Below are 27,987 nucleotides of genomic sequence, written 5' to 3' on the forward strand. Positions count from 1 at the left end.
AAGTCTTTACACTTAAGGGCTTCTTTGACATGTTTCCTAAAATTTACACAATGTGCATTTTTGATTCTTGGGAAAATATTAACCATCACAATCTGGTACTGGAAAGACCTTTGTGCAGTTGATACAAAGTTTGAAGATTTAGCTCTCCACAAATATGTTTATCACAGTACATCAAATTGGAAATTCATATCAATAGAAAAAAAATTCTATAGCACACAGACAAAGAAACATTACAATGGATAAGTGAGAACATTAATTCTCTCTCAACGGAGACAGTGTACATCTTCCTAATCCTCACGGGAGGAGAAAAAGAACCAAAGGTGACCACATGGGAACACAGAAAGGAGAAACCACATGCTACAAGATGAAACTTTCTTGAAAGGACAGGCATCATTGTGATCTTCAGAATAAGTCAGCCATGGTATGTGAAGGATAATAATGTAGTTATCTATCTAAATTGTTATATTTTATAAATTAACCTTTGTAGCAAAGATTATTCTAACTTTATAATCTTCAACCTTTGCTTTTCAGAAAATTGGCTTTCCTAAACTTGTTACTGAACATCTTTCATTTTCAATATAAAATAAAAACAAAATTAAAAATGCATTTCTACACCCAGCCAATAATGTTAAATTTTCAAGTTTTCTCTTAGCATTGCATTTTTGTTGTTATATATGGCCAAGTGCATCTATTTGTATTCTTATAGGTAGGCACAGCTAAGACTAGACTAGTTCCTATTTGTAAGATTGTTTTTTTTGCATTCCATCAAATTAACAGCAGCAAGTTATTCAATTCTGATACATCAATGCATTATCAAAATAGTTGTACCCTTTGAACACAATTAGTTGTTTGCCGTAAGTGAGCAGTGTTATTGAACAGAACCAATAACTCTCGAGTGTACTGGAATGGCACAGCTAACTATGTCTTCCTATTGAGAGATACCAGCTGCACCTATACACATGTGTTTTTTATGTGCAAATATATCACCTGGGCAAGGAACAGAAGCCTAGAAGTGAGAAAGACAATGGGCTTGAGATAAGGAGGGACATGAGCAGCAGCTGCTAAGGGTTGAGCCCCAAGGCTGGAAATTAACTCGGGAATGCATATAGATAAATGGCGCAGAATACAAATTCCTAATATGTTGTACAGAAGATAAATCTTTCTTACTGTAGAGCTGTGAAAGTTATACAGGAAAAGTTCAATGGGAGGTGAATTTCTGCCGAGGTCCGCCCATTTGCCCACCATCACTTTGGGGTTTGCATGGCTCTTCCACGGAAGTTATGGCATATATAAAGGAATACCTTCCATCGGTGCTTGTCTTCTAATTGGATGTGGTTGTTACAGGAGCAAAAGCTTCACTGAGAATGTTGGCTAAATGCTAATGACATTCAAGGAACTAAATAGTGTCAAATTTTATGGGAAAGATGTATGACCCACACAAAACAAAATGGATAAATCTTAGAAGCACAACTTCACAATGATACCTAGGTTAAAACAGTTAAATTATGAGGATAGGTTACATAGACTAGGCTTATAATTCCCTTGTGTAAAGAAGATTAAGAGGTGATGTAAATGAGGTGTTTAAGATGATTAAAGGAGTTGATAGGGTAGACAGAGAGAAACTATTTCCTCTGGTGGGGAGTCCAGAACAAGGGGGCTTAATCTTAAAATTAGAGCTAAGCTATTCAGGAGTGATGTCAGGAAGCATTTCTTCACACAAAGGGTAGTGGAAATCTGGACACCTGTTCCCAAAAAACTGTTGAGGCTAGGGCAATTGAGAATTTCAAAACTGAGATTGCTAGATTTTTGTTAGGCAAGGGTATTAAGGGTTACAGAACCAAGGAAGGTAGATGGAGTTAAGATACAGATTAGCCATGATCTAATTGAATGGCGGAACAAGCTGGAGGGTTGAATGGTCATCTCCTGTTCCTATGTTCCTTGTTCAGGCTCAAGAATCTGTGTTTTGCAATATATCAAGGGCCAAACATATTAATCTAGAAATTACTGCTGCTCATGTTAGTGAACGAATGCTTAACGTATTCATATGACATTCTTCTGTCTACAATTTTAATACAAGCATTAACTTGTTAATTTTAAATGGTTGAAAGTCTCTTCTAAAATAATAGATAAAGAATTACATAAAACAATGTTACGTTTCTGTGACTCACACTAGATACTCTACTTGGGAACATTGTCACTCACTAATTCGCTTGACAACAGATTGATACTGAGGATACATTCAATCATTATCAACATATTAATCTCTCCTTTGTTTCACAGAAACCAAAATTCAAATGCATATTAGTTGACTTTGGCCTGCCACTGAAATGTGCACTTCTGTACCTTGCAGACAAAGCCCACAGAAACTATAATTAACGCTGTGTGTACTGTGGCCTGAGATACAACAAAATCAATAAACTAACACAGACCAAAATGTTTCAATTTTGTTACAAATGCATTAAGCATTATCTGACATCACAAACAGTAATTTCTAGGCTATGGTGAAATATTCAAACTTATTTGTGTCATCCAAGAATAAGGATGGCCTTTTAGATTTTGCAATTTTAAATTAAAGTGTGATAGCATGGTTTATCATACAGGAGTGTATAACGGGCTATACAAAGGACATACCAAAGAATTGCGCCACAGATAAGCTAGGTTTGCTTTCCTACCTTTGTTATACTCGTAGTGGCATAAATATAATCGGAAACCCCCCGATATAAAACTAGTAAAACAAATTTGATTCCAAGACCCACCCAAGCTAGCAATCTTCATGATGTGCTTTGGGCCAGTTCCAGTTCAATTGTTGGATGCAAATAAATGGCCCAAAGCACATCATGAAGATCAAACAAAGATTGAATTCTTGGTCTTGAAAGATCAAAGTGCTTTGTTTCCTTGGTTTGCTTAATTGCATTGTTTCCTTGATGTGAGGAACTGGTCTGTATACTTCTGTATCTTCAGAGGTGCAAAGTGGTAATATATTCCAAGATATGAGGTGCTCTATCTGCATTGATAGGTTTCTCTGCTGTTTTTTATAACTATCCATGAAGTCTCATGATGTTGTCCAGACTCTCTACATCAACTGAACTAACATAAGCATTGTGTTTGACATCTAAGAGGTTAAAAGGAGTTCGAAACATATGAAAGTTACTTTGAAGAGCAGGTGCTTGAATTGAATGAGGGATGTCAGAATCAGACTCCGTTTTAGGGTTCCCAAAAATTGAGCAGGAGAGAACAAAAACAGGCAGAATTTTCAAAAAAGAAAAAAGGATTCTGCTCATTAAATTATTATTTGTAGTGAGATTATATACCCATTTATAATTGTGTTACACATAGAACACCGAGGAAATCTTTCTCCACAGTGAGTTTCTGAACTAGTTGTTCAAGTTTGTAGGGCTGCAGATGTAGGGCAGCTAATTGACACAGCGCGAAATTAAAAATCACAGTGAGAGGCACCATCAGTTGCTGTCATAAAACTCACGATGGCCACTTTTATGCATGTCAGTGAAGTTGCAATCGGAAACGAGTCCTGGAAGGATATCAGGACTGAGGTAAGGTCTGAGAGTGGATCCCCCCAAGTCACTCTCATCCACTGTTACTGGCCTATTTCATTCATTCTCTGTTTGTCCTTTTCTCACTCATTATTATTGGTTCAGTCCCAACAAATAGTCCACTACTGCAGATCTAAAAAATACCTGCTTTACACCTGTTCTTCCAGTAATTATTCTACTCATCCCGAGATCAAACATAATAAATGTGTTAGTTGTGTATGGAATTCACTGTCATTTTGTAAAAAATGACTGAGAGTTCATTATTAAAAGTGTGGGAAAGCAGGAGGGAATAAAAGTAATAATGACAAATAAAAGCGGTTAGACGTTCCTGTTTATAATTTAGCTTCCCTGATTATAATCGCTCAACCATTGGTGGCCGTGCCTTCTGTTGCCTAGGCCCTAAGCTCTGGAATTCCCTGCCTAAACCTCGCTGCCTCACTATCTCTCTTTACTCCATTAAGACACTCCTTAAAACCTACCTCTTTGGCCAAGCTTTTGGTCACCTGCCCCAATTTCTCCTTATGAGGCTCGGTATCAAATATTTTGTCTTTTAATACTCCTGTGAAGCGCCTTGGGACGTTTTACTACGTTAAAGGCGCTATATAAATACAAGTTGTTGTTGTTCTGCTGATCTACCCAATAGTCTCTTGTTAACTTATTAAGTGGAATGGGTCATGAGATATGCAGTCTAACTGCTTTGTGGGTATTTAAATTTTGTTGGCTATAATTCTTCAGAGAAAGCTGGATACAGAAATGCATATGAAAAATTCTGCTTCATGAAGTACAATCTTAAAATAACATACTAGGAATGAGGGCGAATGAGTAAAACTGAGCAAAGCAAGATGAAAAATTATATCAACAAAAAAGAATGGCCAACTAAAGTCATAAATGTAATGTTTTATGAATCCATAAAAATATACATTAAGTAAATCAATAATGTTACAAAATAAAGTATACAATGATTACAACAGCGTTTAACCTTTAGATTGTGATATATTACAGATAGAAATTAATATATTTAAGATTATGTTATCAGTTGAGCTTTTGCCTTGCTTCTGTGCAGAAATGTAATGCATTATGTAAACATATGTTCAATATATAATGCAATGTGTGTGTGTATATATATATATAGCGTTCTGTTTATATTTTGAAGTTTAATTTATATTTAAACGTCATGCTAAATAATTGGTCCACTGACATTTCCCCAAGTTTCTTCTGGTCACGTTTAGTGGGATGGGACTCTGTCCATTATTTGTGCCCTGGACTCTGTCCCACTTCCCAGGGTCAGGGAAAGTTAAATTATCAGGCAGGTGCTAGTGTCAGCTGAGGCCGCAGCATTAGTGGAGCCAGTGATTCCCAGTCTGTAGTGTAATAAACAAGAGCTTTGTAATCCAACTTAAAAGAAAATGAAAAAGTGCCCCTTTTTTAAATAGGCTAGTTTTTGCGTAAATTGGTGAAAATGCTGAGAAATACGCTGACTTGCATATTTACCCTCATTTGTATGTCATCATAATACATTGCCCATGTGCGATTATGATTGATTTATGTGACTGCGCCTAAATCATCCAGAATTATTGATAGGTAGAAAAAAGGATGGGGGTCAAACACAATCAGGCTCTGCCACTAATTCCATCCTCACCCATCCAGGGTATGCGGCTTCCCAACCTAACCCTTGGGATGATAATGGCATGTTTATTGTACATTAAGTGAAGTGGAGGAATATGTCACTTTAATTTAGACAACAAAAATAATTATTCTGAAAAATGTTCTATAAGTGAATTTTCATTTTATGGCCCATATTTTCCGATGCCTACGGGTGTGTACGAGCTGTGTACACACCCGTAGGGACATTGGAAATGCTGGTTCCAGGCATGCGAAGCCTGGTAAAAGCAGACGTAAGAGTTGAAAAAAGTTAAAAAAAAATTATCACTCATTTATAATTTTAAAATGCTTTTAAAAAAGGTAAGTTTATTTTTAGCCCCGTAAAAAACTTTCATTATTTAAAAAAAAAAAAAAATTTTTGTTTAAAATATTTACTTTAATGTACTTTTAACTCAATGGCCCAGAAATTCGGCTCTCCCCAGGTGAGTACGCATGGGGTAATCACCCGTAGGCCGAATGGAATTGCCGGTTTCCTGCATGCACTACGCATGCACGGGAAACCGGCACTTCCATTCCTCTGAACGAAGAGGTTCAGAGGTCGAACGCGTGCGCTTTGAACTTAGTTTTTTTTTGCAGGTTTTCACGCGAGGTGATTTTCACTGCAGGATTTACACATTTAAAAAGCAGGCGTAAGGCCTGCTTTTTGCAAGGTAAGTGGTCAATTAATTAAAATTAAAACATTTTTTCCACAGGTTTATTATTTTTAAATACTTTAATGCAAGGTAAGTTTATTTTTAGCCCCGTTATAATATAAAATTATTTTTTTCAAAAATGTAAATTATTGTTTAAAATAGTTATTTAATGTAATTTATAGTTTATTTAAAAAGTGTGATTTAAAAAAAAAATTATTTGAAGGTTTACTGCTATTTTGGGCCCGTAGTATTTATAAGTTTTGACAGGTCTACCTGTCAATCTTATGAATGGGCTTTTCCCACCTCCGATTGGCTGCCCATGGCTCACGTGATCCCAGGGGACGCATCGCACTAACTACAACCCTGGGACACGCAAGCACAGCGCGCCGGCAGCTGGGCCAGGCCCCGGAGCGGAATTCCACGGGGCCCTACAGCTCAAACGCCGGCGCGCAAGGTAAGTGCAGGTCGGGGGCTTACACCTGCGGGAAGCCCCCGACCTGAATTTCTGGGCCACTTTAAAAACGTGATGGTTTTTAAAAAAAATTATTTAATGTTTTACTGTGTTTTTGGGGTGATCTCCATTCATATATTTGACAGGTCTATCTGTCAAAAGTATGAAGGGAGATTCCCGTCTCCTACTGGCTGGCCTGGCCCACGTGATCCCAGGGACGCTTGAGAACCGCATGCGCCCCTGGGATACGTGGGCCCTGCGCATTTTGACTTTGGAGAGGCCCAGGAGCAGAAGTGTCCAGACCTTGGGAGCCCTCAGGTAAGTTCGTAGATTTTTTTCTGATTGGAGGCATCCGCACGCAGGAAGCCTCCTATCGGAAATTACGGGCCACTGATTGAGGTATGTACATAATACTCACTTTTGGATTACAAATTTCTCAGTTATATCATCAGGCCTGAAAATTACTGTAAGCAATGTTATCAGATGAAGACTTTCCTCTCTCCGCTACTTAATAGAAGCACTAACCCATTTATTTTAAATGGGCTCATACCTCCATTAAAATATTGGTGAGAGGAACTTGATATGAATGCATTAAGTATTCACACAATAACATCATTCACAGTAATTTCTAATACTTGGTTATTTATATGTTCTGAAAATATGATGTTATAACCTATGAAATGTAAAGAGGACAATAAGGAAAGCAAATCTATCTACAAATTCAACCCATTATTATTTTGTTACCTAGTTTTTAAATATCTTGGGTGACTCAGATTTTTTTTAAATCTTGATTTTAGCCTAAACGTATTTAGCAAGCAAAGGCATTTATGTGAAAAAGTATCAGCACTCCAAAGGTTAAACGTAACAGAATAATATTGAGAAATAAAAAGATGTTGCAAAAGATACTGCAATTATTCCAAATATGCTGGTATCTTTATAGAATGATGGTGATTTATTTGGCTCTTGAGTGAATGGATCAGGGATACCTTCACAGTCCCGCTCAATCTGCCCATTGCAGTACAAGGCATCAGAAATGAGGTCTGGAAGCCGTCCATTCAGGTCCACTGAAGCCAAGCAGCCTTGAAATCCTTCCCTTGATGCCACCAGCTTTGGTAATGTTTTGTACATGTCTTTGGCAATTCCTCCAATATACAAATCTCCTATGAATTCGAGAAAATATAAGTGCAATTAATTCAATATGCTTTATGATTGTGTCAATGTGCTCATCAAACTGAGTGATACTGGTAATGGAAAAATTACATTTTCATGTTATACACACAACGATAGCATCACATCCTCCAATACAGATACGCTATGTTTGAGTTACTTAACATAACTCTCTTGACGCTGTATCAAGAAGGTGCCTGAACCTCGGGGATGGATTAAGCATCCCATAATAATACATTATTGCACCTTTATAGCGAGTGTTGTTTCACTCCGATGTGCTCGTGCCAGAGACATGCATTGCTCACAGAAAAACCATGATCTTTGGCCTTGCACTAGTTTTACTTGATTTGCAGTAGCCCTGGGTTTTCCCAATGGGGCTGAACTTGAGACACAGGAGGCTTGCACTGCTCCTTGGTATTTGGGTTAGTGTCTTTCTGCCCTGGGAATTTTGATGTGTTGTCTCACTGGTGGAAAGCCATTGCTGTGTTGTCTTAGAAACTGAAGTAAACCACACTCCTGCATGCACACAGCAACTGGAAGTAGTTTGAAAACTGTCTGTGGACCAACCATTTGATGAGATTAGTCCTCATTTTTTGCCATTTTCTTGGCATTGCAACAATGTTTGCTTCCTTGAATGAGATGCTTATTTGTTCCATTTTATTTGGCTTCTACTTTACTGCTGGATCCCACCATTCAAAACACTTTGCCTTACATTGGCTGTCCTCACTAAACCCTGGACCTCTGAAGTCTCCAGATCTCAACATAACCACAGCTGAAAATGTCCACTTTCAAACTTTGCTACTAACAGGAATTGTAAGTGCTGCTTTAAGAGGCTGCACTCACAGATTTCTGCTCCCAGTGTATGACATTGCACTGGGAGTGAACCAGCTCCATTTAAATGAGGGGATGACAGGAAACTCAGGGAAGCGCCTGCTGTGTGCTGGTAGTGTGAAATGTGGTGTGAAAAATGGGTCAAAATCACCAATGTGTGAAGAATGAAATTTCAGTTTATTGAAAGAATATTGATAAATCTGTCCATTTAGTGCATAGTGTTGATTTGGAGAGCCATTCCAATCTTATACTGGTGTTTTACACTTAATAGGAACTGCATTGATACTGTTAAAACAGAAAATGCTGGAAATATTCAGCAGGTCAGGCAGCGTCTGTGGAGAGAGAAATAAAGTTAACATTTCAGGTCGATGACCTTTCATCAGAACTGGAAAAAGTGAGAGATGTAACAAGTTTTAGGCAAGTACATAAGCAGGGAAAGGGGGGAGGAAAGAACAAAAGGGAAGGTCTGTGATAGAATGGAAGGCAGGAGAGATTAAATGACAAAAGGGATGATGGTGCAAGGCAAAAGGGGGTGGTAATGGGACAAGTAATGAAACAAATGAAGAAACAAAAATGGGTCGAGAGGAGGTATAAAGGGGAATAGCACAATCATCACCAACAGCTGCTTCAAAAAAATGGGGGCAGAGGTTATGATTTGAAATTGTTGAACTCGATGTTGAGCCCGGAAGGCTGTGAAGGCCCCAATCGAAAGATGAGGTGTTGTTCTTCAAGCTTACGTTGCGTTTCATTGGAACAGTGTAGGAGGCCAAGGACAGAGAGGTCAGAGAGGGTGTGAGATGGAGAATTAAAATGGCAAGCGACCGAAAGCTCGGGGTCACGCTTGCGGGCTGAACGGAGGTGTTCCGCAAAATGGTCACCCAATCTGCGTTTGGTCTCCTTAGTGTAGAGGAGACTGCACTGTGAGCAGCAGTATAATAAATTGAAAGAAGTACAAGTAAATCACTGTTTCATCTGGCAGGAGTGTTTGAGGCCCTGGACGGTGGGAAGGGCAGGCGTTGCATCTCCTGCGCTTGCATGGGAAGGGGAAAGAGTGTTGGGGGTGATTGAGGAGTGGACCAGGGTGTCGCGAAGGGAATGGTCCCTTCAGAATGCTGAAAGGGGAGGGGATGATGTGTTTGGTGGTGGCATCATGATGGATCTTCTATAAAGAAACTTGCTGCTAAAATGTCCAGCACAACCAGTCTCAGAACAGGTCAGCTGTAGCCTTAATCCTGTTCATGGGGCTTCCTTACTCTTCATTCTTGTCCAATCCTATCCCTTCCAGCCTTGGCAATGGCTGCTAATGATTGAGCTGCCACTTAGGTTTTTCTAAAGGCTATTAGAATTTCTGCCCTCTCCCCATTGCGACACTTCCCTTTAATTGTCTCCATCCTTTTAAATATCAGTTAAATGCAATTTTCCTTTTTCTTACACTTGCCCTGACCTTTGCACCAGTTTTTAGCTTTTTAGACATGACTTGCAGCATTAACTGTTTTTTGTTCAGATACTGAGAATTAATGCTTTATTGATAAATATCATTTAAAAATGAGCTCGTGAATTGGATTGACTGTTATCAGTACATATGATTGTGTGGAAAACAATGGTTCCTGAACTGCTGGAATCATATAATATCATGCTAAGGAAGACAACTGATCAGTCATGCATAATAATGAATTTAAGGTTAAATTGATATTCTGGAGTTTTCCAATGGACCACTGTACTAACAGAATACACCCACCAACTATCATATGAGCAGGTGCTAAATGACACGTCAGAAATCAATAAATATAATCTTTTTTGAGTCAAGGCACAGTGACACATAATAAACACACGACAAGTTAACTAACAGTAAATCATTGAAAATAAACCACATTACAGATTTGGAATTTATGGATTATCTGACCCAGATGGCTCATTAATTCTTGTAATCCAAGAGTTCCTGATTTGTAAACACTTTGTCAGAATCTGAGTTGTCCTCTACAATGAATTTGCAAATCATTCATTCAGTGAATTGAAGGTAATTTCCACACACTACACAGCTTACATCAGAAAGGGCAAAAGGAAAGGACATGCAAGAACAGTGACTATATCTAAAAGTTTGCATTCAAACGATTTGGACCAAGGTAGTGGAGAAGTGAAGCATTTATTCTAGGGGATGGTTACTGGTATATTGGCCCAGATTTTGCGGTGGTAATGAAGGCAAACTGTCACTGTTCGCCGTCATTACCCCTCTGAAACTGACCATAACGTTAGGATTTAGTGCATGCGCAGATAAACGCAGAAATCTTGAAGTTGCAGTCAGTCATTCACTGCTCCACCACAGGCTGCGCTTTGGAACTCCCCATAGCCAGCAATCAGTGAAACCAGCTGAACAGATGAAAACTTAAGCTTTTCCGATCTAATTGCACTGTTAAACACTCCATTAAAAGTTAAGCCTTGTTGGAATAGGTGTTACTGGGGTTGTAATGGAGTATTGACTACTAAGCAACCGTTCTTGCCCTGAAAAACACATTTTACATTTGTGGAATGTCAAATTTCTCCATTATGTTTGAAAATTAATAGATTTTTAAAAAAAAATTTAAATTAAAGTTTGTTTATGATATTTCAGCTTCTACGTTAACCCCATGTGTATATCCCAATCTTTATTTTGCTCTCAGTAAAAATGTTAAAAAGTGAATTGAACAAGTGCTTTTTATTTCCTGGTTTGCTGTCTGTGAGAATTCTTCAATGTGATTGGCTGTTTAGACAGCTTGATGACACCACCACTATATCACACTGGGGGTACCATTTTGATAGCATTACAATCAATTTAATATTGAGAAACCTAAAGTTTTCGTCACAGAGATTGCCAGATATTTGTGGACAGCTTTCTTTGTGGCCAACGGTGATCGCCGTCACTTTGCTGCTGACTGCAAATTCCGGGCCAATATTATTTGTTGACTTGGCCATTTCTAAGCAATATCATTACCCGTTGTCATTCCCTACATGTTCCATTTTTAAGCCATGGCCAATGGGCATTCCAGCCCATGCACCCTGAAGAAAATAAATTACAAACATCCATTCTTACCATAAGCATCTTTTTTTAATCTATTAATTGTTTGGAAGATAATGTGGGAAAATTCTTCTGTTCATTCTATTTTTCTCACAATGTCACAGTGAGACTTTGCTTGGAGATAAATGTAACACAGAGAGAATTTTTTTTACCCTACCCCAATTAGGGCTGACTTGTAACCGTACTCAATTGTCATGGATGAAGACTAAGGGTAGAGTTTCCATTCGCTTCTGCTAGTAATATCAGTGCAATCTGGGCTGAATCGGCCGAACCAGTGCAAAAGATCAGGGTATCTTTGGGCATAACATAAGAGTTACACCCAAAACCACTTACATTCGTGTTTTCTGCAATTTATTTTTATGCTGGTTCAAGACTCAATTCACCCGCCCACAAAACTGGCCATGCCCCCAAGTCAAAATTGCGAGATTCCGCCAATTGCACTGGTTAGGGAAGGCTCTTCAAATTGTGCTCATTGTCTTAGATGGACAGGTAGTAGGCACGTTTTAAAAGTTTTTTCATATCAAAAAATATTTAATTTACTAAAACTGACTAGTGTACACCAATGTAACTAGTAAATTGCTCTGTATAGTTTGTTTAAAGTAATTTTCAGTGATTTTAAATCAGGTAACTCACAGGTGGACACATTTATTAAAAAAGCTTATTTTTGGTGATTATCCCATTTTCAACGGTATTAATAAAACTGCACCACTCTTAAATACATCAAGGCATACTTGTTAATGGAAAGAAGAAAAAAGGAAACAACTACATTCCATCACTGCCCGATTACGCTGGTTCATGGAAGGTTTTACGTTTGTGATTATGTAAATGAATTTTAGCAGAAACTATAACTGTGCCTAACCAATGCAATTTCAAGCACTCTTGGGCGCAATTGCCCAATTGCATCCAAAGCGGAACTCTACCCCTAAACATTTTGGGGTGAAATTGGTTATCAGTGGAAGTCAATAGAGAAAAAATAATGTGCTTGGTGTAAAATAGGCTGCTGATTCGCTGTCACGCATTTTACACATAAGATTTTCACCACCGTTAGTTTTTAACTTTAGCACAAAAAATACCATTCCCTCTCAATTTGTTTTCAGTCATTGTGTTGTTCTTTGACATCCAATGCTGTGAAAAGAGGTGAAGGTCAAAGCAAGAGTTCATTCACTTTATAACTGCTATGTTGATAAGGACCACTTCCCACAATGGAAATCCTTTGCAGGCTACACACTGGGTGACATTTAATGAACTGATAAAACTGCAAGTTCCAGCAGATACAACAGCAGTCACTTCAAATGTCCACACCTGTTGCATTGTTCACAGGTGAATATTGTGATAAGACTCATCTTACTTCATCTATCTAGAATGATGCTACTCCCAATTGTTACCTAACTCCACCACCCTGCCCACAAGTTTCTGCCAAGTGTTCATCACTCTCTGCATGAGGAAGAACCTCCTGATATCAGTCCTAAAGTTACCTTTTGCTAATTTGAATCTATGTTCTCCTGTCCTATTCTGACTTAAAGTAATATTCCACATTAACTATATTCATACCATTTAATATTTTATGTATCTCTATTAAAACAACCTTTCACACATCTCCTTTCCAGTCTGAAAAGCCAATGGGGGAGAAATTCATTATAGCTCCATTTGGGGCGATAAATTTTAAAAGTTGAGAAAATTAGCGCCAGGCGCTAATGTTCCTAAACTTAAAAAAAAATTGTTTTGCGAAGCAGGAAGGAAGTGGAGCGCTAAATCAAGCACTCCACTTCGTTACTGGAGTGCAGCCGGCAGCAGGCGGAGACTTCAGCAGCTCTGCACACTGGGCCGTGCAGCACTGCCGCGTTCAAAGGTTCCTTTCCTCCCTTAAAGGGAAGGGCCATCGCTGCAGGCTCTGCAATATGAAAGTACCTACCTGAACCATCAAGGCGGCCGTGATCCCACGTGATCAGCCTGGCACTCGAGCAGAGAGCCGGGCTAATCGATCGCGGGCAGAAACCTGCGAAAAAAACGGGAACAAGAAAGGCACTTTTTTTTTTACCTCACCTAGGCCACCTCGCCTTTAATCATTGCCCCCGAAGCGATCAACCGCCCAATGCACGCCTCCTGCAGCTGTCGGTGTTTTTGACTGGTGCTGCTGCAGGGGGCGGAAGTCAATTTCGCGTCCGGGGCACTACCGGGGATGATGTCACAATCTCCGGGCGAAGGAGATCAGGGCGCAACACCGTAGCGCTGATGCAAAACTCCTGCCGAATATGACGGGAGTTGGTGTCAGCGCGCGCCTGGTCGTGTTTCTCATTAAAATTCTGACAGGACTAGACAGACTGGATGCAGGGAGGATGTTTCCCCTGGCTGGGGGGGTCTAGAACGAGGGGTTACAGTCTCAGTTTACGGGGTAGGACATTTAGAACTGAGATGAGGAGAAATTTCTTCACTCAGAGGGTGGTGAACCTGTGGAATTCTCTACCACAGAAGGCTGTGGAGGCCAAGTCACTGAATATATTTAAGAAGGAGATAGATAGATTTCTAGACACAAAAGGCATGAAGGGGTATGGGGAGAGAGTGGGATTATGGTATTGAGATACAGGATCAGCCATGATCATACTGAATGGCGGAGCAGGCTCGAAGGGCCGAATGGCCTACTCCTGCTCCTATTTTTCTATGTTTCTATGTTTCTAAAACTGTTTGCACCCTGTTAGCACCCAATTTCGCTCCCAATATAATTAAATCCTCTGAGCCAGGGATTAGCCTCTTGGTTATTTTCTGCACTGATTTAAGCACTTGAATTTGACAAAATGCTTACTCCTAATGATGTTTTACTATAACATTAGCTAAACCACTGCAATAGAGTCACAGGGCAGGATTTTCATTGGGCCATGGAGGCGGGATTGGAGGCGTGTGGAGGTTCAAAATCACGAAATCGGGGGGCACGAACCCATCCCGCCCCCAACCCGCCTCCATGCCAGTTTCAAAGGAGGCGGATACCCGACCTGTGCTGGGACCCGCCTCCCCGAGGTGGGAAGGGGATTAGTGCCAATTATCTGCCTGTTAGCAGGTAGTTAACAGGCAGTTTTTAGCCTAATCCCTATTTTTATCCCTGAAGTGTGGGATTCCCGATAGCTCCAAACCACGCCAAGTTAGCGAGGCGGACCGTCAGGCTGAAGGGCTTGGAGGGGTCAAGATGTCCGGTGTTCAGGTGAGTGATGTGTACATGAGTGCAGAGGTAAGTGTGTTTGGTGTGTGTAAAGTGTTTAAATAAGTTTAACTTACCTTTACAGCCTTCCTTCGTTCAGGTCTCGAGAGTCCCTCATCTCACCGGCACAGAAAGCAGAATGGCCGCGAGCTGTCAAAATCTGCAGCATTCTGCTTTCTGTTCTGGAGAGATCTCTAAATCAGCCTGAGAGGAAGGAATTAACTTGGAGTACAACTTGTCAGTGTTTGACAGCTTCAAAGAGCTGTCAAACGCTGATATTTCATCTGTCAAAAGCTCTTGACAGATGAAATGTCAATCTGTGATGTCACCTGTTGCCAGGTGGCCCTTAATTGGCCTGCTGGGCGGGCTCAACAAGGTCAATCAAGTGAAAATCACGTGGGTTGGCCACAACTCGATGGAGGTGGGACTACAACCCCAAAAGTTGTAGTCCCGCCTCCGACACGCCTCCAGTATCAAAATCCAGCCCATAGAATCATAGGGCTAAAAATTGAGGAGTGCCCCAATTGAGGCGCTAACTTCGCCGGGGCGCTAAAAGTAGTGCCCTGGAAAAATTAGCTCCCCTGCGCCGGAAATTGAGTGGTTGCGCCCCAAGAGCGAAGCGCGGCGCTGCTGGAAGCACCACGCATCCCTCTTGGGGTGCTGCGAGTGAATATCGTGGCGCTACATGCAGCAGCGCCACACACTGCGGCACGTCGCACTGCGGTATTGCAGGCCTTCCTCCCCTTCTTAAAGGGGAGGGGCCTTGTGCAGCGTGACCTGTGGCCCAGCTGGGCCCCCGGAGATCAGGAGTGCAGGCAAAAGAGCCTGGCACTCAAGAGAAGTGCCGGGCTCTTGGAGCGCAGCCGGCACTCCGCGGGGGGGGGGGGGGGGCGGGAGGCCGGGGATGGGAGCGCAGGCAGGTGCTGACAGGCGGCCAGCAACAAAAATGGCCACCCCGCACCTTGCCTTTAAATTGCACCTTCTCGGCCGTAGGTACGCCCCCCTGACCCTGTCAGACATAGCGTCCAGCAGTAAATCAGCAGGCGCTCCCGAAGATCGCGGCCGGGGTGTGAGCGGGGCGCTGCGCACACCAATGACGTCATCGCCAGCGGCGCAGCGCTACCGGTTAGCGCCACCACTAACCACCCACTGAATTTTGCGGGAGGCATGGGCAGTGCCGCACCCGGGCGCTGGTTGGTTTGCGCCCCACTTAGCGCCCTCTTAAGGTGCTAACGGGTGGCGCTGCCAACTGAATTTTTCCCCCATAGAGTTATGCAGCACAGAAAGAGGCCCTTCGGCCCATCGCATCCGTGCCGGCCATCAAGCCCTTTCTATTCTAATCCCATTTTTCAGCACTTGGTCCGTAGCCTTGTATGCTATGGCGTTTCAAGTGCTCATCTAAATGCTTCTTGAATGTTGTGAGGGTTCCGGCCTCTACCATCCTTTCAGGCAGTGAGTTCCAGATTCCAACCACCCTCTGGGTGAAAAAGTTCTTCCTCAAGTCCCCTCTCAACCTCCTGCCCCTTATCTTGAAACTATGCCCCCTGGTTATTGACCCCTCTACTAAGGGAAAAAGTTCCTTTCTATCTACCCTATCTATGCCCCTCATAATTTTGTACACCTCAATCAGGTCCCTCCTCAGCCTTATCTGCTCTAAGGAAAACAACCCCAGCCGGTCCAGTCTCTCTTCATAGCTGAAGCACTCCAGCCCAGGTAACATCCTGGTGAATCTCCTCTGCACCCTCTCCAATGCAATTACATCCTTCCTATAGTGTGGCGACCAGAACTGCACTCAGTATTCCAGCTGTGGCCTAACTAGCGTTTTGTACAACTCCATCATAACCTCCCTGCTCTTATATTCTATGCCTCGGCTAATGAAGGCAAGTATTCCATATGCCTTTTTAACCACCTTATATACCTGTCCTGTTGCCTTCAGGGACCTATGTACATGCACACCAAGGTCCCTCTGATCCTCTGTCCTTCCTAGGGTCCTACCATTCAATGTGTATTCCCTTGCCTTGTTAGTCCTCCTAAAATGCATCACCTCACACTTTTCAGGGTTAAATTCCATTTGCCACTGTTCTGCCCATCTGACCAACTCATCTATATCGTCCAGTAGCCTGAGGCTTCCTTCCTCGCTATTTACCACTCCACCAATTTTCGTGTCATCTGCGAACTTACTGATCATACCTCCTACATTCATATCTAAATCATTAATGTACACTACAAACAGCAAAGGACCCAGCACCGATCCCTGCAGTACACCACTGGACACAGGCTTCCAGTCACAAAAACAACCTTCGACCATTACCCTCTACCTCCTGCCGCTAAGTCAATTTTGGATCCAATGTGCCAAATTGCCCTGGATCCCATGGGTTCTTACCTTCTTGACCAGTCTCCCATGCAGGACTTTGTCAAAAGCCTTACTGAAGTCCATGTAGACTACATCAACTGCACTACCCTCATCCACACACCTAGTCACCACCTCGAAAAATTCAATCATGTGCGGGTTAGGTTGATTGGCTATGATAAATTGACCCTTAGTGTTAGGGGGATTAAATACATGGGGTTACAGGGATAGGGTGGGATATGTGTTGGTGTAGGGGTTACGGGGATCGGGTGGGATATGTGTCGGTGCAGGCTCGATGGGCCGAAATGGCCTCTATCTGCACTGTGGGGTTTCTGTGATTCTGTGATTCTGTGAAATTGGTTAGACATGATCTCCCCCTGACAAAGCCATGCTGACTATCCTTGATTAATCCTTGCCTCTCCAAGTGGAGACTAATTCTGTCCCTCAGAATTTTTTCCAATAATTTCCCTACCACTGATCTTAGGCTCACTGGCCTGTAATTCCCTGGTTTATCCCTACTACCCTTCTTGAATAATGGTACTACGTTATCTGTCCTTCAGTCCTCTGGCACCTCCCCTGTGGCCAGAGAGGTTCTGAAAATTTGCATCAGAGCCCCTGCAATCTCCTCCCTTGCCTCACACAGCAGCCTGGAATACATCACGTCTGGGCCTGGGGATTTATCCACTTTTAAGCCCGCTAAAACCGCTAGTACCTCCTCCCTCTCAATATTAATTTGTTCAAGTATATCACAATCGCCCTGCCTGATTTCTATGCCTACATCGTCCTTCTTCATTTAAAACCTCACCTACATCTTCCGGCTCTACACAAAGATTGCCACTTTGGCCCCTAATGGGCCCTACTCTTTCCCTTTATATACTTATAATAAAACACCTTGGGATTTTCCTTTATTTTGCCCGCCAGTGTTTTTTCATGCCCCCTCTTCGCTCTCCTAATTTCTTTTTTAAGTACCCACCTGCACTTTCTATACTCCTCTAGGGCTTCCACTGTTTTTAGTCCTTTGTATCTGCCAAAAGCCTCCTTTTTTTTCCTAATCCATTCTTATATATTCCTTGACATCCAGGGTTCCCTGGGCTTGTTGGTCCCACCCTTGACCTTTACGGGAACATGTTGGTGTTGTACTCTCTCTACAGTATTTCCTTTCTGAAAGACTCCCACTGCTCTGGTGTGGATTTTCCTACAAGTATCTGATCCCAGTCCACTTTGGCCAGATCCTGCCTTATCATATTAAAATCGGCCTTCCCCCAATTTAGAACCTTTATTTCTGGTCCATCTTTGTCCTTTTCCATGACTACCTTAAATCTCACTGAATTATGGTCACTGACACCAAAATGCTCTCCTACTGACACTTCTACCACTTGCCCAGCTACATTCCCTAGAATTAGGTCCAGTACCGCCCCCTCTCTTGTAGGACTTTCTACATGCTGGCTCAAAAAGCTCTCCTGGATGCACTTTAAGAATTCCGCACCGTCTAAGCCTTTCACACTCTGACTATCCCAGTTAATATTGGGGAAGTTGAAATCCCCTACTATTATTACCCTATTATTTCTACACTTCTCTGAGATTTGCCTACATATCTGTTCCTCTATCTCCCCCTGACTGTTTGGATGAATTAACAGATTCAGGTATGAGCAGCACAAAGGCACAATACTGTGGTGTGAAACTCTCCCACAAAGTCTTAATAAGATGCTGATAATTATAGCAGGTGGTAAAAATGCTGTTATCTCTTGTTGCTCATAAGATGTCTTTCTGATGTAAGTGACTGTGACTATAAAAGGTATTACACAGATATGTTGTATCCTCAGTATTGAACATCTGTTAGAAGCTGCTGCAAAATGGCTAAATGCCTTACACTAATGAAGTTACAACTTCCTCCAGTACAGCATTGGGAACACCAAAGCCAACTTATTCAATTCCTGCCAAAAACTCTGCACCCTTGTCACCAATTCCACCTCCCTCCTGGCTGCTTATTCAGGCAGAACCAGGTGGTATAGAGCCTCAGTGTCATATTCAACCTAGGGCTGAACTTAAAAACCTGTATCTTATCCATCACCAAGGATGCCTGTTTCCACCTCTGCTGCATTACCCACCTCATTCTCAGCACTGCTGTAATCCTCATCCACACTGTTGTTACAACTAAACTCAACTTCTCCAAGGCCTTCCTTACTGGCCTCACAAGTTACACCCTCTACAAACTTCAACTTGTCCAAAATTCCCCTGCCTACACCTTGTCTTGCACTGTTCCGCTTGCCCATCACCGTCTGCCCTTACCAACATCCATTAGCTCCCTGTCCATCAACACATCAAATTCTAGATCCTCATTTACAATTCCATTCATGGCCTCACCTCTCCCTATCTATTGAACTTCTCTTACCTATGTCACTTGGTCCTCTACCTCTGGCTTCCTACGCATTCCATCCCTATATTTTACCAACGATGGCAGAGCTTTCAGCCAGATTTACCCTACTCTCTGGTACTCACTTCGCCTCGCCACCTGTCTCCCTACCTTTATAGCCTCCTTAAAAACTAGCTTTTCTACTGTGCTTTTAGTTGCCCCTTATAATTCCTCCACTGCAGTTCACCATGTGTTTACTTCTCTGTTAAGCACCTTGGCCCCTTTTCTATGTTAAATATGAATATGAATGAAAGCTGTTGTTACCAAAGCAACAAACAATACTTCTGTTACCTGATATCTGACCCCCACCACCCCCCCCCTCCATATCTGTATATTTAAATTCATGAAACATAAATCCAATCTGCAAGTGTGCTGCTTGAAATAATTTTCAGAATTGATCGGCTGTTCAAACGGTCAGGTGGATGCAATCTCAACATTCAGAACATTTATAGTGCATTATTACTGTATTTCAAATTACCTTGACACAAGAATTGCTGATGCTCCCAGCAGGATATTATTTATTTTCAGTGTGGACAGTATTTTTGCACAATAGCTTCTACACTCGCATTATTTCCCAATGCAATAAACCATAACATGTGTGAAGGTTTTTAGCTCCTATGCTCAGCAGGATAATACATAGCATCAGTCTTTTCATAGAGGTATCCGGAAACAACATAGCGCTCAACTCTTTAGCCCAGTGAAAATCACACAGTAGCAAGCTCAGGTATGTATAGTCATAATCTAATCTTACAAAAGTTATTAATGTTTCACTGCACTTACATCATATAAATAGAAATCATTACTTCTTTTTAACTGTTGAATGTTTTACTGCATTCTACAACTCAATGCTTTTCCAATTATTATTTCCCTTTTTGCCAGTTTTTTCCCCCATGTAGAATCCAGCTTTGCTCATTTAAGAGTTATTGCTGCTTGACAACTGGATCCACTCACCATCTCTATTCAAATCACCAGTTTACACCAGCCCTTGCATTGCTTATACTGAAGTGCTTTATAATTGAGTGTTCTAATGGTCTTTATAGCCCAGTATACGTATAGCTGCTGGAAAGATGTTTTCTTTCCTTGTCTATTGTTTATTTTGTCAACTAAATAATTATTAAAAGTAATAACTACAAATAATTCGCTAAATATATGCAGTGAGTGGAAGAAGAAATACAAGTTCGGTGTCAATTTTACACCATTTTATGAATTTTTACACCATAAAAAGAATTAACCGTTCCAAAGGGATTTTTTTTGGCTGTATAATCTATCTATAATAAAAATGATGCTTGTGCACACACCTCCTGTCACCTTACCATTATAAATTCCTATGCCCACATTTATAATGAAAACGACTTGTGTAAATGAGTCAAGCTGTAATATACCACTTCACCAGTGGGGGTACTATAACACCACAGTTTGGTATCTTCCAGCTCCTCAGCCTGTACAGCAAAAAAACTCCAATTCGGCAATCAAGTCTATGGCCCCGATATTTACTGGGACGGGTTTTGTGAGCGGCAGGGAGGAGTTTTGGTCGGGAAACCCGACTGTCCGCGTTTCCCCGCACGCTGTGTAGATTTAACGTCACAGCATGCGTCTTTTTTTTTCCAGCAGGTTCCCTGCCCGGAAGCCAGCCTGATTGATAGGCTTGGTTCCCAGACAGGGAACGCTCTGGAGGAGGCTGCAGGCCGGGAGCAGGTAGGAAGCTGTGTTAGTTGTAGCGTGTGGGAGGCGGCGGGGGGTGGGGGGGGGGGGGGGTTCCATCCCAGGAAGGGGTGATCTCCGATCCAGGAGAGGGGGTCCAATTCCCGATCCCGGGGGGAGGGCTGTCCGATGGCAAGTGGGAAAAAAGTAAGTTTGGTGGGCTGAGAGGAAGCATTCCTGCTCCTCTTGGCTCACATGCAGTGCTGGAAAGGCACTCACCTTTCCCACAAAGTAGGCCTCACCTCCCTTTGGCTGCCGGTTTCCCGAAACCCGGCTGACCAGGGTTAAATATAGGTTAAATCTGAGGCATGCAGCCTCATTATAATATTTAAATGACCAACCCGCCTCCTGGGAGTGGGGCTGGTCACCCACCCCCTATTCAACCTCCGTTAAAATCGAAAGTGAGCGGGTTCACAAAAAGAATTCAATGCCATGAGCAGTGTTCCAGCTCTTACCTATTTAGTCGACAAAGCGACAGCTCAGGTAAGTAAGAACTGGCTCTCCGAGCTCACAACCGTACCAAAGTGGTCACATGCAGTACTTCCAGTTTCCTGCTGCCACATGCAACCTGCAATGTCGTTATTGACCCCTCCACTGACTCTGATTTGTCACGTTGCTTGTCCGACTGGATGAGCAGAAATTTCCTCCAATTAAATGTTGGTAAGACCGAAGCCATTGTCTTTGGTCCCCACCACACCTCCATTCCCTTGTCGCTGACTCCATCGGTCTCCCTGGCCACTGTCTGAGGCAGAACCAGACCGTTCACAACCTTGCCGTCCTATTTGACCCTGAGCTCAGCTTCCAGCCCCATATCCTCTCCATCACCAAGACCACCTACTTCCACATCCGTAACATCGCCTGTCTCCACCCCTGCCTCAGCTCATCTGCTGCTGAAACCATCATCCATGCCTTTTTTACCTCCAGAATCAACTATTCCAATGTTCTCCTGGCCAGCCTCCCACCTTGCAACTTCCATAAACTTGAGCTCATCCAAACCTTTGCTGCCCGTATCCTAATTCGCACCAAGTCCTATTTATCCATCACCCCTGTGCTCGCTGATCGATATTGGCCCCCAGTCTGGCAACGCCTTGATTTAAAAATTCTCATCCTTTTTTCAAATACCTCCATGACCTCGCCCCTCCCTATCTCTAACCTTCTCCAGCCCTACAAGCCTCCGAGATCTCTGTACTCTTCCAATTCTGGCCGCTTGCGCATCCCCGATTTTCATCGCTCCACCACTGCCGGCCGTGCCTTTCGCTGCTTGGGCCCTAAGCTCTGGATTCCCTCACTATTCAATTCAATTCAATTCAAATCGCTTTATTGGCATGATAAGTTACATCTTATGTTGCCAAAGCATCGAAAAACATTCATGTTTGTTCACAAAAATACAGATCTATCCATACAGTGTATAAACAGATATATCCCCGAGTGTATAAATATACTTTCATATAATTTATATATACTCTTTTCTTATATTTAGTGGTTGTCCCTCTGTTTATGGCAAGCTGTAACATAGTGTGCCGCTAGTGTTACTAAACCTCTCCGCCTCTCTACCTCTCTCTCCTCCTTTAATGTGCTCCTTATAACCTACCTCTTTGACCAAGCTTTTGGTCACCTGTCCTAATATCTGTTTATGTGGCTCGGTGTGAAATTTTGTTTGATAACGCTCCTGTGAAGCGCCTTGGGACGTTTTACTACGATAAGGGGATTATGTAAAGGCAAGTTGTTGTTGGTTTATCACCACTGCTTTCTGAAGGCAGGGCCTAGGTGGTGGGGGAGGGAAGTGCAGCTTTGCAAGTTACACACTCAATTCCCCACTACTTGCAGACTTCCAGTGGGTGCTATGAGATGCCAATATCGGGGGAGGGAAGAAGAAGAAAAATTACAATGAGCTTCAGGACTGTAGAATCTGCGCAAAGCCTCTATGTCACTTTTCACCCCCATGGACAATCCAAGAGTGCCTGAAAGCAGAGCCAATTCTAGCCCATATTCTTATGTCCAAATCCACACGTGTATAAAACTCCAGTTCACGTTAGCATTCCACCTGAATTTGGAACTATAAACTGGACTGTGCAAATCCTATGAGGCAGTGAATAGTCTGAAGAAATCCAAGAAGTCCAGGAACCAAGGCAGGAAAAGAAGGTTCAAAGATTAATTCTGAAAGAGCTAAATCAACATTCGCTCTTTGAAAAACAGAAGAAATTATATTTTATTGGAGAGGAGTTAAACAGTCATGTTTACCTTTTAGATCTAGATTTCTGGCTCCGACTGTATTTTGAGTGATGAGTTTGGAGTTGATTTTCACAGTGTGCAAGTTGTTTGTATCCCTTGAAATCAGCACATTGTGCCACTTATTGTCATTCAGTGCTTTGTCAGAGTTGCCTTTAATGAGGGAAGGACCAGTACCTAAATCGAATACATAGTGTAAGTACCTGTGGGGGGAAAAATAAGGAAGTCAGTGTTTCACTCACTGAGACCAGAAGAGGAAAAATGCAATTTGGTTTGTAATAAAAATTATGTCCTCCCTGTTCATAACATTCAGATGCAAAATGAATTGCAGAACCAGTGTAATTCTTTACTCTGTATATAATTATAAAGAATCTATAAAATGTCTTGAATCTTAGTATTGAAGAACAGCATTACAATTCTAACTAAAATAGTAATAAAACATTCAAGCATAGTTTCCAAAAATATGACATGGCAAATGTAGGAGCTCAACTCCAGATTTTGCACATTTGTTTGAAATTCAATGAGTGCAACCATACCCTTTAACAAGTTCAATCACAATGAAGTCATTGCCATCTCCACTGTTGAAGAGAATCAGGCCATCAGCTGATGTGGTCTTGAACTGGAAGAACAGATGCATGGAGGTATAGGCCTGCAATGTGGACAGTGCAACGTAACTGGATTTTGTCTTGAAGGTCACAGGATCAGCAATGATGTTTTTTAAACCAAATCTAGCATTGAGCTCGCAGTAGTCAATATCGCCATTTTTGCACAGGTCAATGTAGGGCATGCCATTGAACATTAGGCTCTGCAAATGGCCGATGAAATTTGAAGGGACATTTGACATGTACCGCCTCTCTGTCACTATGCCCGTTTCAATATTATGGAACTCTAGACGAGTGTGATCTCCTGTCATTTGATCTAAAATAAAAAAGAAACAAAATATATATAAAACACATTGTTTCTAAAAGTAAAAAATAATTCATTGCAATACATGTTAATAAAAGTGTTGAACAGCACTTGCTGTTTAAATTCTATTCTCCTCATGCCCCCATCATTTCCAATCTCATTTTCATTTACATCTATATACAGTATGTCCAATAATTTTCCTACAAAAGAGTCCAGTCTTCTGGAAGAGTATGTAATATTATTTATACTCCCAACACGTTGCAGCACACCAAGATTTTTTACAGTTTTCCCAACATAATCCAGTACTTATAAATTATTTTTTATGCAAACTATTAAGCATCCAGCAGATGGCACTATTTATACACTTTTGTTGCTAATTGTGATACAGAATGTGAAGAAACCATTTCTAACATTGTTCTATATAATAAGAAGAATGCATCTTAATTTCTACCATTTTATAATACTTAAGTGCAAGTGTTTGATCATTCACCAGCATCTAGTGTTTACTAGAACATTCCTGTTAGCAGAGGGGAACAATAGAATATTTCAGTGTGACTGCAATTTGCTTTTCACTTAATTTTTGCAGTATATTTTACTGAATTGAAAACCTCTATTGCATTCCATTAAACTAACTGCTAAATATTACTGACTGTAAATGGAAAGCAGCTAACAGACCTAAGTGCAATAAAGGTTTCCACTAACCAGCAATCATTCTGTTAAGCTTTATCTTGACGAAAAGGCATATTTGGGTATAAAAGTATAGATTTTTGTACAGGATACATGACAAAACAAACTTCAGATGTTTGAATCCTTATCCTTTAAAATTGCATAAATTAGACATTAATCTCAAATTAAAATATATCTTCACATAGGCTATCTTTAAATATCTTTATTTTTACAATATGTTCCTGTTTTATGTTGGAAAATTCTGAGTTGATTGAATGAGACACAATGTAGATATACTGTTAAAGAGAACTGAATATTCTGCTTGTGCCAAATGGTGCTTTAATGCTTCAGAGTGTGGCAGCAACCCTTAGTTGTCAACTGGGATCAAAATTGTGAGGTTTGTGCTCGAGAACACACTAACTGCAGGGCTAATTGCTCTCACAACTGTCAAAATGTGTTTCAGTAGAAGTGAGAAAGACATGGCAGTATCAGTCTCTGGATCCTGGATAAATACTGACACTTTAGTGAACAATAAAAATCAATTTAACCTGGTGCAACCTGCTGGATCTTCTGTAACTTGAGCAATGACTGTAAGAATTTTTAATAAGATTCCTTATTTCCTTGAATAGTAATGCAAAACTATTAATATTTCCATACAGATGCTGATGTTTCTTTGACCAAATTAATTCTGATGTTCCTAAATGTAAAATATGCCACTTTTGGCCCCAGTGTGAGGATCAAGCGCTCGCAAATACAAGCAGAAGCTTATTATTCTCCACCCCTAGTATTTGCTTTAATGACAATCTCGGAAGAACAACCTGTACTGCATGTCTCCATTTTTTATCCTCGAGTTAAACTGCAGTTTTGGGGTATGGACTCATGGGGGTTAATTCTAACTTTGGGTGACAGCGTTAAACGTGTGATATTGATTCAGCCATCCGTTGTACATCTCTCACAATTTTCACTGCCATTGATTTCAACAGAAATTAAAATCGGGAGAGATGTGCAACGGGCAACTGAATCGATATTGCCCATTTTATACTATCACCATGCTTTCAGCTACCTAGGCCCTAAGCTCTGGAATTCTCTCCCGAAACCTCTCCGCCTCTCTACCTCTCTTCCTTTAAGATGATTTTTAAAACCTACCTCTTTGACCAAGCATTTGGTCATCTGCCATAATTTTTTTTAAATTTGTTTATGGGATGTGGGCCTCGCTGGCAAGGCAAGCATTTATTGCCCATCCCTAATTGCCCTTGAGAAGGTGGTGGTGAGCCGCCACCTTGAACCACTGCAGTCCGTGTTGTAGGTACTCCCACAGTGCTGTTAGGTAGGGAGTTGCAGGATTTTGACCCAGTGACGATGAAGGATCGGCGATATATTTCCAAGGCAGGGTGCTGTGTGACTTGGAGGTAGTGGTGTTCCCATGCACCTGCTGCCCTTGTGCTTCTAGGTGGAAGAGGTTGCGGGTTTGGGAGGTGCGGTCGAAGAAGCCTTGGCGAGTTGCTGCAGTGTATATTGCAAATGGTACACACTGCAGCCACGGTGCGCCGGCGGTGGAAGGAGTGAAAGTTTAAGGTGGCTGATGAGGTGCCAATCAAACAGGCTCCCCTGATTAAAGGGGAGGGGCCTAGCGCTGTGCGCACCGGGGCCCTGCCGGACCACCGGGGAGCGGGGTGCCGTGGAAACAGCCCTGCACTCAAGGGGAGTGCCGGGATGAGCGATCGCAGCCGGCACCCCGCATACAAATGTGAAAGGAGGGCAGGTGCTGGCAGTCGTCCAAAATTAAAATGGCCACCCAACACCTGCCCTTTAAATTGCGCCGCCGCCCGCTACCGCCGCTGCAAAACCGCCCCCTGATCCTGTGTCACATATCGCCTGGCAATAGGTCGGGGGCGCAAGGGAAGTTTGTGGCTGGGGCGCTGCGCACGGCAATGACGTAATAATTGCCAGTGCAGCGGTGCAGGGCGTTAGCGTCGCTGCTAACTCTTGCTGAATTTTGCGGGAGTCATTAGCAGCGCCACATCCAGGTGCTAGGGCATTTGCGCCCCATTAGCGGAGAGGTGCAAAGCAACCCAATTTCTAGCCCTATATAAATGAAGGTTGTTGTTATTGTTATTGTTGATGTAGTTGATGTAGAGTAGAAGTAGAGCTATGTCATGTGTGATTGGACTATATATAGAAGCAGATGATGTTACAGAGGGGCAGGAGGTATGAGGAAGGGGAGACGGCCACAGATAGACACTTAGGGAACTCTAGAGTTGATGGTGTAAGGAGGAGCAGAGAAACCATTACTGGAGAAGTGCTGGCTATGCTCAGATAGGTAGGAATGGAACCGTATGACAGCAGTCCTATTAATGTGGATGACGGAGGCGAGGTGTTGGAAGGGAATGGTAAGGTTGACCATTTTGAACGTTGTGAGAGGTTGCGGAGAACAAGAAGGATTAAGGCACCATGGTCACAGAGGTTATCATTTATTACTTTCAGTGGTGTGAGATATGTATTAGTTGGTCAATTTATCATAAAGTAGCTAAAGTAGGAAGAATTACGAAGGGCAGGTAGTATTGCTAACACCACTCTAAACAAAACTTATTCACATCTATTAGAGAAGAATTTACCCAATCTATGCTTGTGTTTGCTGTTACTTTCTAAGTAACCTCCACCTAACCTTTAAAGAGTGCTACTTGGTACAAAAGGTACAGTGACTTGAGCAATTTGGGGAAGGGTAACCAATAAAAGAAGCTGCACTAGGCATCTGTTAAGGTTTATATCCATTCTGAGACACTTCTTTAGCCTGCACAATACTAAAAATGTTAATTTTTAAACTTGCTCATCCATAGCCCATTTATTCTAAGTATTGAGGTATAAACTGTACTTTATCATTTTTGTGACCAATCTGATTCAAGCCATTGTGAAGCCCTGCTGGAAGCCATTTCAGCTCACCTACTGCAATATTGATTTTCAGGTAGCCTTAATATCATTGAAAAAATGCGGTAGTGTTTTACAGATACTCAAAGGAAAAAACAACATGGTTTTATTTGCCGTCTTATTTTCTTTCCTTTTCTGCCTAAGAAAATCTGAGGAGGAATCAAGCTGGATCACTCATGTACATCTCCTAATGACTGGTTATGTGATATCAGACCCAAGGACAGAGTCTCAAAGACTCCACCTTGGCTTGAGGATACAAGG

General features: G+C 41.9%; 1 protein-coding gene across 13 annotated transcripts in view; it reads right to left on the reverse strand.

Annotated features, from left to right (window-relative positions):
- nrxn1a (neurexin 1a) overlaps positions 1-27,987 on the reverse strand; it is a 2,435,560-nt gene that overhangs the window by 1,142,606 nt on the left and 1,264,967 nt on the right. For all 13 annotated transcript variants that reach the window (XM_085981317.1, XM_085981316.1, XM_085981310.1 and 10 more), the window contains 3 exons: positions 23,766-24,147; positions 23,242-23,432; positions 7,283-7,456 (listed from right to left, as the gene is read on the reverse strand). In XM_085981317.1, coding sequence (XP_085837443.1) covers positions 7,283-7,456; positions 23,242-23,432; positions 23,766-24,147 — 747 coding nt within the window. The remainder of the gene's footprint in view (positions 1-7,282; positions 7,457-23,241; positions 23,433-23,765; positions 24,148-27,987) is intronic.

This window comes from Somniosus microcephalus, chromosome 3 (assembly GCF_052327205.1).
Source record: "Somniosus microcephalus isolate GS21.2 chromosome 3, FLI_Smic_1.0, whole genome shotgun sequence".
Lineage (NCBI taxonomy): Eukaryota > Metazoa > Chordata > Chondrichthyes > Squaliformes > Somniosidae > Somniosus > Somniosus microcephalus.